This window comes from Sesamum indicum, linkage group LG11 (assembly GCF_000512975.1).
Source record: "Sesamum indicum cultivar Zhongzhi No. 13 linkage group LG11, S_indicum_v1.0, whole genome shotgun sequence".
In the NCBI taxonomy this organism is placed as follows: Eukaryota; Viridiplantae; Streptophyta; class Magnoliopsida; order Lamiales; family Pedaliaceae; genus Sesamum; species Sesamum indicum.
In genome coordinates, this window is record NC_026155.1 from 5,870,704 (window position 1) to 5,884,017 (window position 13,314).

The window sequence follows — 13,314 nt, forward strand, 5'->3', positions numbered from 1 at the left end:
GTTTAGATTAATCTTGGAGGATCAGATGAGCTTGTTTAGGTTGTTAGGAACATGTTGTTTGAGGTTGCATGTGTTGGGACAAGAGGGCTGTGCCTTAATAATCTATGCAAAGATGAGTATGAACAAATCGATCAGTTTGGATTATTAAGGTAGCTTCTGTTGTTAAGGTTTTAGATAGTTTGTTTATGTGGTGAAATGTCATTTTATTTTGGTTGGTCTATTCCAATCTAGTGTAAAGCCAACACCTTCAAGTAAGATCATATTTTCAGAATAATTAAGAGCCCATAATTTTTATTTTCTTTATTATATATAAATATGATGTAATTATTTCGTATAAACTCGACTGTAATTCTTTGTTAGAGGACAGCTTTCAGTACTAACATATGGTAAATGTATCTGATGTTTTTCCGACAATAATTCTCCAAAAAAATGTAAGAGTAAGGAAGAAATTGTGAAAAATACAACGAGGGTTTATTTGTAGCTAGAGTTCTTACCAATATGGTAAGTTAAGGTTAAACTATGGTTTTTAATTCTCTAAAAACCGTCAACAAGAATCACATCTTTACAGGATGTTTTACTACAAATTAACAGTTAAAACAAAAAAGTTACGCTTTAAAAATTATGGTAAATGAATACTATCTAATATGGTCCTGTAAAACCAATGCGATATGTTGAGTTCTAATCGAAACTAATCAATATTTATCATGATTTTAGTTGTAACCAAAGTATCTGTTGTTGTTTTCAAAACTATATATGATATTTGTTTTGATTTTGCCCACAAAAACGAATAACAGTCTTTGTGCAATTGTGATTGATTAGCATTCCGTACTTTTTACTTTAGATCGTAGTAATTAATCATGTTAATAAGTTATATTTCTTCCGGTTAAAGTCTTTTTCAATTAATTACCCTTCAATTATTTCCTGCATCTCAAAGTCTTTTTCCATTTCTGGGCTTAATTCAACATATATATATATATATATATTTATATATAATTTGTATAAGCATATATTGTTTTTAGGGATAATTACACTAGTCTTTTTTTTGTTTTTGTTTTTAGGTTAGTATAATTACACAAGACCTTCTACGATTTAAGAAATTACATCTAGCACCCCTTATTTTTGTTTCCGTCTAACAGACCGATTCCTACATTAGTAAAAAATTCACTGAATTTGTTGATATTAACAAAAAAATTTGAATGAAAATCCATATTGACCCCAATTGGCTTATTGCAGGCCAAACAAATTTATATCAGAAAACTACCTTTATAAGGGTGAAGATATATTTCCTCACATGCATTAACTTGTGAAGATATTTAAGGGTAGTTTGATTAGAAAAAACTTTTATTCGACATGTAGTAAGTCAATAATAAGTCAATCAGGGTAAATATTAATTTTCATTCAATTTCTTTTGCTAATATCTGCAACTTCGGTAAAACTTTGACTAGATCAGAAATCTAAGTGTTAAAGGAAATAAACATTAGGAGTGCTATATACAATTTTTCAAATTACAAAAATTCATAATATAATTACATTAAACATCAGAAATCAGATCGTAAATTATCCCTTTCCAAGGTTTCTATTAAAATCTAGATCACAGTTTCTTTTGTGACATTTTGATGTATGGAGAACTGCAATTACCTACCTCTTGTTGGTAGGTAAATTTCATCATGTCTTGAAGTTTTTTATTTAATAAGTTAGTGATTCTAATTATATACAATCAAAGAGGTCACTACACTAAGAGTTAATATTAGTGACAAATATCAAATGATAATTTTAAAATTATCACTAGAAATACATTTTTAGTAAAAAATAATCATAATCTTGTCTTATTATAATTATAAATGACAAAAATTATGTATAAAATTGTCGCTATAGTCAATTAGCGAAGCATCTATATTGTCAATGCCACATATATAGTGATATTTTTATTTGTTGCCACTGTATTATGTGTAGGTTCGCAAAAATTTCCGCTTATAGAGAAGTGAAAAGTTGTAGAGAAAGTCGATAATGCTACTTTGTAAAAGTTGAAAGCGCTTAAAAATAGTAAAAAAAAAAAAGGATAAATGCATTTTTGGTTCTCAAATATAGCAACTAATGCGATTTTGATCTTCGAACAATTTGAGATTATGGAACATTATGTTAATTATTGTGTTGATGTTTAATTAATTCAAGAATGTTTATTTTTTAGCATGGATTTTTTTTTTACGTTACATATATTGTAGGTATTGCCTTAGAGACGAAACATGTTATTGATATTATTTTCATAAGATTATTTAGAAAATTTGTTGCTTAAATTCATCTTTTTTTTTTTTTTTTTGGTTTATTCTCTTTGAAATTTGAAGAAAAATAGGAAAAATGGGTGCGTTGGATTGAAAAACACCACAAAATGGGAGAAAAATAGCATTTTTCCCACTTTAAACAAAATTTCCGTTAAATTTAACGGTGAGTTAACAGAAGGACCAAAAGTGTAAAAAAAATTAGTGTTTGAGGACCAAAATTATAATTTTAAATTATTTGAGGACGAAAACTGTATAAGTGACAATGTTTGGAGACCAAAATCACACTTAACACAAAGTTTAAAAAGAATTAAAATTTTGAATGTTTGGAAAAAAAAGGTTGTTGGAGAATCACTTATTAATAAACTATTGGAGATTAAATAAAAAGGTTGAGGATATTGTCCCAAAACAGCTTCCAAATATTTACAGAATGCCATTAAGCTGCAAAAGCTGGTCTTTTGGTGCTTTTTAGATTAAAATAATAAAAGTATAAGTAATTTTTGCAAATACTAAATTTGAACTTATTTTTAGAGAAAAGCTCACAAATACTTAAGGTTATAAATTAATTTTTTTATCTATCTATCTATACTTATACTATATATAATTAAAGAGCACCTTATAAATGTTTTCGATTTATATTTTATTTTATTTTATTTTTTTAAATTAAATAATTATTTTTAATTTTCCCGCTCATCATGATTTATTATAACTATTTTTCGATAGTTTTTTTTTCTCATTTATTTTTAACTTATATATATGTGTGTGTTATCTTATATATATATTTTAGGTAATTATTTGGGGTCTAAATTCTATTTATTGTTAGATTTTTATTCACTTTTTGTGGTAAGCTGATCAAAATGCACCTATAGATATGAATTAATTTTTTTTTTTTTTAAATTTTCTAATTTTTTTTTTATGGAATAAGTGGATAAGAACTTTTCAAATTTTTCTATCCAACTCGTCCGTTGAAGTTGATAATTTCATACATTTATCTAAAACTTACATAATTTTATCAAACGTCAGTGGTATTGATAATTTTTTAAATATTAAAAAATAATATTTATAATTATATCAAACCTCATAAGAGCTGATTATAATTTTCGTCTGCTTAGTGTAAGTTTGAGTGAGTGATGGATTGGCAGTTGGCTCAACTTCTATGATTTGCAACTGTTTTGTGGTTTCAACTAATTTTTGGAGGTGAGTTTATGTCAATTAGTTGAGAAATTAATTAGAGCTCCTCAAATTAATTTCTTGATATTATTTATGTTTAGATTATTTATTTATTTATTTATATATACATACAATTTAGGTGTACCTATAAATCAAATTAGTGCTGAAATTGGATTAAGTCAATTTTTTAAGCAATGTTTATTTAAATTTTAAGCTTTTTCTTGTTTTCAAGTCAAGGATAGATGAATTATGAAAGGTGGGAAAAATGCAATTCTGGTCCTTATAATTATAAGAATTGATACTTTTGGTCCTTTATCTATTTCGAATTTGTAATTAAGTATTATAATAATAAAAAAATAGTTCACACATAGAAAATTAGCGCGTGCTTGTCATATGACCTTTTTAATTTGGGGATTTTTTTTAATTTTTTGATCATTTTTGTTGATGTGTCATTTTTTTCCTGGTGATACGTTACTGAATGTGCTAATTATTTTTTAATTATAATCTTCAATTACAAATTCAAAATTAAAGAGGATTAATAGTGCCATCCCTTATAGTTATGGGACGAAAATTGTATTTTTTCTTTATATTCTTCACAACAGAGTTAGGACAAAAATATCACATCAATAAAACTGACCGAAAAGTTAAAATTCTAATTAAAGGGAACACGTGCCATATTTGAACTAAATGTGCTAATTTTTTCATTATATGGTCCTCAATTACAAATTCAAAATCAAATAGGACAAAAAATGTCGACGTTCCTATAGTTACAAGATCAAAACTTTTCTTTATGGACGGAAGAAAAGCGAAGCTTTTCTCCATTTAATTGTCGTCCTGCGATGGTATATTTGGGGGCAATACACGTGTGCTCGAACGGGTGTTATAGATATTATGTTCGTTTTTAGTACATTAATAATAAGATGACTATCACATTTTATTTTTAAAAAAATTAAGGAATATATGACTATTATCTATACATTTAATACATAGAGCACTGAATATGGCATGAATTTAACCCTAATCAGAATGGACTTAGCTCAATTGACAAATTTTTAAGATCATATCATAAATAATACTTTAATAGTTTTTAAGTGAAATGAACATTTATTATTTGGACAGTATTGAAATACCCTATTATCATTAACAATTAATCATATGGTTAATTACACTTGAACCCCGTTAAAAATATAAAATTGCACTTTTTTCTCAAAAAATTTTGAAATATATTTACAACCCTTTCAAAAATTTTATGTTTACACCTAACCTTCTTTCGTGAGGGTTTAAATAAAAAATGTTAATCTTAGAAAGAAAAAAAAAGTACAAAATTTATTAATTTTGTATCTCATCTAACATTCTTATGTATAATTTGGTACTTATAAAACTATGAATTTATTATATATATATATATATATATATATATAGATGAAGTGAGGTTAACAGCATTATACCTTTTGCTTTGTAAGTGCAAAAATATTACATGAGAATGTTAAATTAGGGGTCAAATAGAAATTTATTGTATTTTTTTGCTAACTTCAATATTTTTCGTCCAACCATAATAAAAAGGGATCAGATGTATTACAAATTAAATTTTTAGAGGGGATGTAAGTGTGATTTTAGAACTTTTTAGAGAAAAGTGTAATTCATACTTTTAAAAGGAGTCAAGTGTAATTAACTCTTAATCATAAGCTAGATAGAGAAAAATCATTTTAAATATTTTCTCCTTCGTATTGCACCATGAAAGTAATTGTCAAGTTTGTTAGATCTTTGCTGGACTTAGACATGTTAATGGGTGGGAATTACTCAAATCCAAATCTATTATAATAACCAATATTTAGATTTGAACCCGTTAGTTTATAATAAACTCAGACCCGAATTCATATCCAAAATATTTATCTCAATGGGTATGGGTCTGAGTTTGGATCTTAAAATACTCACGGATAGGTATTGAATAGTAAGTATTTAATAGTAAAATTTAATACTCTAAAAATTCACAAGTATATGTTAACTTCAAATCATTGATTTTATATATTTTTTTTATAAATATCGACTAGATTTACTTGTCATATAAAATTCTGAAATTTTATACATAGTTTATTGAATTTTTTTACATATTGATATTTTGAGAAAAAATATTAGCGTTTTTTTTATATTTTCATAGTGACAACTACAAATTAAGTTTTTGATAAATTTAATTTGAATGTAAAGTGATAAGTCAAACTCGATTAATACATGTTAGGGCTGTGCCTTTGTATCTGGTAACTACCACATTCTTCTACGATTGAGACTGTTCCTATTGACTGTTTAGGAGTCGCATATCGGTATCCATTTTTTTCTTTATTTCATCTATTCCATGATCGGAACAGGGGGATTCGAACCTATGGTCGGCATCACGGAATGAGAAACTAGAAAAAGAAAGGGTAAATGGGATGAACCCTAATCCATTCAAAGGCTCGGTACAAGCTTCTGGAACTAAATTTTTTTTTATTGAATTTGAATTGTAAAACACTTATGAAATGAGAGTTGAACATTTTTTAAATAGAAAAAAAAAATATCTTCTAAAGTTAAAATATGATTTTCATATTCTTTTTCTTATAAGTTCTTTAATTTTTGTTCCTATCTCGAATATAGGTTGATTGTTTAATTGATTAATAATGATCCATTATTTGAACAAAGCCAAAATTGTTGTGTACATCTCAACGATATTCAATTTGCATTTGTTAAAAATTTAAATAGCTTTTAATTTATTTTATCGATAGCAAGTTCATAAAATATTTTTAATAAATTAATTTAGTAATATATTTTAGTGATGCCGTTATAAAAAAGCATGTATAATTATTTTATTCATTTTAATATATGTAAGATCTGATGGGTAAAACTCATATCGGACCCAATTAGTTTGGGTAAAGAATGGGTAAGACCAACAAGTAATCTATGGGTAACGTCCGGTAAAATATATAAGCAATAACTATGGGTATTTTAACGAGTTTGGGTCCAAATAAGGGAATACCCACCTCTCGACAGGCCTAGCTCGATTGCTAGGCTGAAACATATAAGATGACTAAATTAAAAAGAGAAAAAATTATTTGTTTAGTCCTTTAAGTTTGCTTGCTATTGATTTTAGTCCTTTAAATTTATCCGTTTTAATTTTAGTCCAATAACTTTGAAAATTGCTTAATTTAGTCCTTTGACCCAATTTTGGACAATTTCACCTCTACACGACTCTTCAAGAGCAATTTAGTCCATATATATCCATTCATTTTGCATCTCGTAGCTAATACTCGCCTACAATGGTATTAAAATCTAGATTTATTGAAAAATATTTATTTATATTACACTTAGATCATTAGGACGAACTATTTAGTCTTTATCTGATGGAATACCTGAACAGCAGCAACAAGAGCAGAAACAGATGAAGCAGCTGCAGCACTCAGAGTTTGAAGAAGGTGGTGATCAGAATGAAGGAGATATTGGCTTCATTGACACAGGATAAATCGTTTTTTGCCTAGCACGTTTTCTTCAGTTTTAAGTCTTGTATTCCAGCTGTACGCTGACTCATTTATTCGCCGTTACATTGGGCCACGTTAGTGCCTAGTTAGTTGCCTAGTCAGTTATTCTGTTAAGTGGTAGTTACTTGGAAGTCTCTGTATATATATCAGGTCGTCTTCTTGCTATGTGTATCAGTTACAGAAATTACAGAGAATACAAAATTCTTCCTATGGCTGCCACTCTGATATTTGTTGCCCTTAATTGAATTCAACATGATATCAGAGCCTTCCGTGTAAAGGTCTCTTGATACAGAAAGTTTTTCCTTTTGCTGCGACAGATTTGTTGGGGTATGGCAAATGCGAGTGCAAACTCGAGCAACAGAGATGCTGCAGAACAGTTGCAAAGAGAGGCGCTGTTCAAACATCCCTCTGAAAACTCTAGTCTGACATTATCCTCTTCTCGATTAGATGGTACAAATTTTTTACCGTGGAGCAGATCTATATATGTAGCGCTCCGAACAAAAAATGAAACTTAGTTTCATCGACGGGAGCTTCTGAGACCTGCAGCTGGTTCAGTAACTTTTGAACAATGGATGCGGGTAGATCTAATGGTAACTTCGTGGATTTGGAATTCAATTGCCAAGGACATTGTTGAGTCGTTCATGTACGTTTCCTCTTCGCGTGAACTTTGGTTGGAGATTCAAGGTAGATACGGAAGAAGTAACGGACCGATGATTTATCAACTTCAATGAGAGATATCTTCAATATCTCAACTGGAATTATCACTGATTGCTTATATCATAAGCTGAAAAGAATTTGGAATGAATTGTATTGCTTATCGCCCAATCCAAAATGCACCTGTGGAGGGTGTTCGTGTGGCATAAACAAAGCAATTGCAGAGAAAAATGAGACCTTGCAACTGATGCAATTCCTCATGGGATTGCACGAAAGCTTCGACAATGAACGAAACTAAATTCTGATGCAGGAACCTCTACTAGACTTGGAGCGCGCCTTTTCCATGGTTTTTGCAGTAGAGAAATAGAGGCAGGTTCATGCAGATTTAGGGGATAGTTCGCGCTAAATGGCTTATCACCTCACGCTGAAGGATAACAAAAGGGATATAGGGGACAAGTACTTGAATAAGAGAAGGCCATATGTGGATAAACGCAATACGTTGTGCAGTCATTGTCACAAGCCAGGCCAAACAGAGGAGACATGTTTCCAAGTCCATGGAGTGCCAGAGTGGTACAGGACTTTAAATGAGAAGAAGAAAAAGAGCATGAGCAGTCGTAAATTTGCAGCTGCAGCAACATTGGATTACGGGGTTGGGACTACGGATTCTATTAACACTAAGCACATGACTGAGTTGATGACAAGTTTAATCAAATTGATGCAAAAGAGCACTCAACCTAATGATCTAATCAACAACTTTGCAAACAATGACGAGGAGTTTGCAGGTACCATCTCTGGACCTTCAAAAAATGATTTGGACTATTGGATAATAGATAGCGGGGCTACTAACCATATTTGTGCCAACATTCAACTTTTTCATTCATACACTAAAACTCCACATCCTAAATATATTCATTTACCCGATGGTTCCAAGAGGCTTTCATCATATGTTGGTGTTGTGCATTTAAATGATCATGTTACACTTCATCAAGTCCACTTCATTCCCTCATTCACTGTCAACTTACTCTCTGTTCACCAGTTATGTCAGCACAATGCTTACATTTTTCAGTTTTCTAAAGATAGATGTTTGTTGCAGGACTAAGCCACTAAGAAGTGCTTAGTTGAGGGGACTTCAAGAATTTGTATCTTGTCAAACGTCTTAACCCACATGGCTTCTTTTCTTCTAGAACCTCTAATCTTGCTTGTTCTAGTCATATTAAGTGTGATGTACAAACTTGGCATAACAGGCTGGGGCACATCCCCTTGAAAGTAATGAAACACACTCCAATTTGTAGCTCCATTGACTTTCAAGCTCGGACAATGGTTCCGAGTTCCTAAACAAAGACTGTCGTAATCTTTGTCAAAGCTTAGGAATAGTCCACCAAACTTCTTGCACTTATTCGCCTCAACAGAATGGATGAGTAGAACGCAAGCATAGACAACTCCTAAATGTAGCTCGTGCCTTGCTCTTCCAAGCCTCCTTACCTCTGAAATTCTGGGGTGATTCCATATTTACGGCCACCTATCTAATCAATAGAACACCCTAAAAAATCCTCCAATGGAAATCCCCCTCTGAATGTTTAATTGGTCATAATCCTTCACTTAGCCATCTTTGTGCATTTGGAAGTCTCTGTTATGCCACAAATTTAGAACCTCACAAGTCTAAGTTTCATTTCAAAGCTTTCAAGTGCATTCTCCTAGGGTATGGCATGATTTCAAAAGCTTATAAACTTTATGACTTGGAAAATAGTCGCGTCCTATTCTCTCGTGATGTTTAGTTTCATGAGCAGTCTTTTCCCTACTCCATCTCTGCTTCATCCTCAACTAAATCCACTTCATGTCCTCTTCCTGTTGTTCCTCCTCACGCTGATGAAATTCCTCCTCCTCTTGTTGTTCGTGACCCATCTCCTATCACTTCTCCTACTCCTCAGACTGTGGCACCTCCTCTTCGTCGCTCCGCTCGAGCCACTCAACGCCCTCCTTGGTTCAACGATTTTATTTGCTCTGCACATGAATCATCTTTACACTGCATCACACTTATTTTTCAATCCTTTGTAGTCTCGTTATCTGTTTTGCAGGAGTCCAAGTCGTTTTCTGATGCCGTACAACACGAGGAGTGGAGGGAGGCTATGCACACTGAATTGCAGGCTTTGGACCGAAACAATACTTGGAAGCTGGTTCCTCTATCGCCTGGTAAATGCGCCATCGGTTGTAAGTGGGTTTTTAAGACGAAGTTGAATACAGATGGCTCGGTAGAACGGTACAAAGCACGCCTTGTGGTAAAGGGGTTCAACCAGATTGAGGGGATAGACTATAGTGACAGTTTCTCCCCGGTGGCAAAGAATGTCACTGTCCGTTTATTTCTGGCGATTACTGCTGCGAATGGTTGGGCCCTTTAGCAGATGGGCATCTACAACGCATTCCTCCATGGCTACCTCGATGAGGATATTTACATGACGCCGCCTGATGGGTATGCTGCAGCTCCTAATTTGGTTTGCAAACTGGAGCGTTCTCTTTACGGCCTTAAACAAGCCTACCGACAGTGGAACATGGAATTTACTCGCAAGCTCACTGATTTCGATTTTAGGCAGTCTGTTCACGACCATTGCCTGTTCCTCAAGCCTTCTTCCTCGGGTCCTATGGCCTTAATTGTATATGTTGACGACATTTTGGTAACTGGGCCTTCTATTGCCGATATATCTCTAGTAAAGACTTATCTTCACAGGTTGTTCACGATCAAAAACTTAGGCGACGCTCGTTATTTCCTTGGGTTGGAGATCGCTCGTGGTGCTTCAGGCCTTTTTGTATCACAAACCAAATACATCATGGACATCGTGCGTGACACTGGTTTGGTTCAGGCGAAATCTGTCTCCGCTCCACTGCCCACAGGTCTTAAACTATCTTCGACTTTTGGTGCTCTACTCCCTTGTCCGAACTCCTACAGGCGTCTTGTTGGGCAGTTGTTGTACTTGGGCTTCACTCGTCCCGACATTTCCCACTCGGTGCAACAGTTGAGCCAGTATCTTACGCAACCTTGTGATGCTCATTGGCATGCAGCCCTTCATGTTGTCCGTTACCTCAAGGGGTGCCCCTCCCAAGACCTTTTTTTTCCTGCTCAGAATTCATTTGTTCTTCGTGCCTTTTGCGACGTAGATTGGGCGTCTTATGTTGATTCTAGGCGCTCCCTTACTGGATTTTGCGCCTTCCTTGGTAATGCTCTGGTGTCTTGGAAGACTAAGAAGCAACCTACCGTCTCCCGTTCTACTACCGAAGCTGAATACCGCAGCCTCGCGGCCACTGTTTGTGAGCTTCGCTGGTTGTCTTACATTCTTGCTGAATTTAACATTCCCCTATCTCTTCCCATTGATTTCTGTGACAATAAGGCCGCGCTGCACATTCTTGCCAATCTCATGTTCCGCGAACGTACTAAACATATTGAGTTGGATTGCACTTGGTTCGTGATGCGTACAAGGAGGGGTTTATTTCTCCTTCCTTCGTTTCCAACTCGCTTCAACTTGCCGACGTCTTCATGAAGTCTCTGCCATTGAAGTCCTTTGCTTTGATTCGGTCCAAGTTGGGTCTAGTTCTTTTCGACCCCAGTCCCACTTGTGGGGGGATGATGAAATACCTGAACAACAGCAACATCAGTAGAAACAGACGAAGCAGCTGCAACACTCAGAGTTTGAAGAAGATGATAATCAGAATGAAGGAGATACTGGCTTCATTGGCGCAGGATAAATCATTTTTTGCCTAGCACGTTTTCTTCAGTTTTAAATCTTGTATTCCAGCTGTACGCTGACTCATTTATTCGCCTTTACATTGGGCCACGTCAGTGCCTAGTTAGTTACCTAGTTAAGTGGTAGTTACTTGGAAGTCTCTGTATATATATCAGGTCGTCTTCTTGCTCTGTGTATCAGTTACAGAAATTACAGAGAATACAAAATTCTTCCTTGCCATGCCACTCTGATGTTTGTTACCCTCAGTTGAATTCAACATTATCATCAAAAGGCCAAAAGAGCCATAACATAGGCTAAAGGACCAAATCTACGCAAAATTGATTGATAAATGACTAAATCTAATATTGCTAAAGATAAAGGACCAAAATAAATTTAGACCAAAGTTATAGGATGAAAATCGTGATTCGGGAAAATTTTTGAAAAAAAAAACTATTTTCTTTTTTCCTTAAAAAAAATAGGGTAAATTACAGCTCTTTTAACATTTGCCATAATTACGGATATCTCTTTATTATTTGAAAAATTATAAATATTTCCTTCAATTAATGACCATATAATAAATACCTCTCGTAACAGTCCATTGTAGTAATGTATTTATTAGATGATGTTAATTTCATAAAGTATTTATAATTTTTTAAAATAATAATAAAATATTTATAATCATAACAAATATCGTAAAATTCTGTCATAATTTACCCCAAGAAATATATTAGGCTTGAATTTTACCTATACTGGAGCATGTAGTAACTTTTACATATAAATAATTCAAACAAAAAAACATTATATTTTTTCTTTGTAATGTTTAAAGGCTTAAAATCATAAACTTAAAAAAAAAAACAATTTTTATAAGTTCAAATTAAATCATCACTTAAATTTTTGTAAACGGGTCAAGCTCGATTATTTTTTGTTGGAACGAGCTCGAGCTCAAGCTCAAGCTTTTTTTTTCTTGTGTTAGATCAAACTTGAGCCAAAGCTACTTTTCAACATATTTTTTAGTTAGAGCTTCAATTTGAGCTCAAGCTCAGTACCCTGCTTTTGTCTAAACAAATCCATGTGATATTTTATTATAATCTAAAATTAAAATATGTGATATTACTTAATAATTATAATACGGTGAATTTTGAATTTGGAGTTGATATAATATTGAATATGTAGTTCAATATATAAAAATCTAAAAAATAAAAAATATTTTAAAAAAAAAACTAGCAAGCTGATGAACAAAATATTTCTAACTAATGAGCTCGATCTTCAAATTGAGCAAACTCGGGAAGCCTGCAAGTTGACTCAACTCAATTGTCAATCTTAACAAAAAATATTTATAATTAAGATAAATTTTAAAACAACCTATCAATAATTTACGAAAAAAATGCAAGTAACCCTCGTGTGATTTCGCAAATAATCCCCTTATGAAAAAACAAATAGCGACTTATCTTTCTATATTTTTGTAAATACAACAATTTATCCCCCTATAATTTTTAAAATGAAGAAATTTATACTGCTTCATTTTAAAAAATAAAAGAGGATAAATTATTATATTTTTTTTATAAAGAGTAATGTACTTATTTTCAATTTCACATAGAGATAAATTGCTATTCACCCAATAATTTACTTTTAAAATTAAGGATATGCACCAAACATTGTGTGATATGTAGCAGATGAATTTAATATGATGAAGCCTTTGGGCAGTAGCATAGGAGCTATGGGAATATTGTCCGCATCTGCTTGTCAGCGATATTTTGTTGTATTCGCCGGGCACTGGCGACAAAGACTGATGGATAAACCTCGTCACCTGCGCCCACTGTCCTCGGCCTGCAACTCTCCATAAACCACATCCCAACTCGACACCTGTCCCAATGCGTACCTTTTTGAGATTCGACCTGGTCCCCCCTACCCCTCATTTTGGCAACTGCCGTTTCACTTCTCACTTCTCACTCTTTGCTTTCTCTTCTCGCTGTGGTGTTCTGATGTTCTCTTTCC

General features: G+C 32.8%; 2 protein-coding genes across 2 annotated transcripts; both read left to right on the forward strand.

Moving 5' to 3' along the window:
• LOC105173784 lies at positions 8,013-10,002 on the forward strand. Its single transcript, XM_011095662.1, has 2 exons — positions 8,013-8,388; positions 9,662-10,002. The coding sequence occupies exons 1-2, from the start codon at positions 8,013-8,015 to the stop codon at positions 10,000-10,002; spliced, it is 717 nt and encodes a 238-aa protein (XP_011093964.1).
• LOC110012924 (uncharacterized mitochondrial protein AtMg00810-like) lies at positions 10,006-11,136 on the forward strand. The gene has a single exon (XM_020698055.1). The coding sequence runs from the start codon at positions 10,006-10,008 to the stop codon at positions 11,134-11,136; it is 1,131 nt and encodes a 376-aa protein (XP_020553714.1).

Excerpts from the sequence above, each read along its gene's own strand:
- LOC105173784 (XM_011095662.1), top strand. The coding sequence starts at position 8,013 with ATGGCTTATCACCTCACGCTGAAGGATAACAAAAGGGATATAGGGGAC. Across the intron at positions 8,389-9,661 it reads CAATGACGAGGAGTTTGCAG|TCTCGTTATCTGTTTTGCAG; the intron begins GTACCATCTCTG and ends AATCCTTTGTAG.
- LOC110012924 (XM_020698055.1), top strand. The coding sequence starts at position 10,006 with ATGGGCATCTACAACGCATTCCTCCATGGCTACCTCGATGAGGATATT.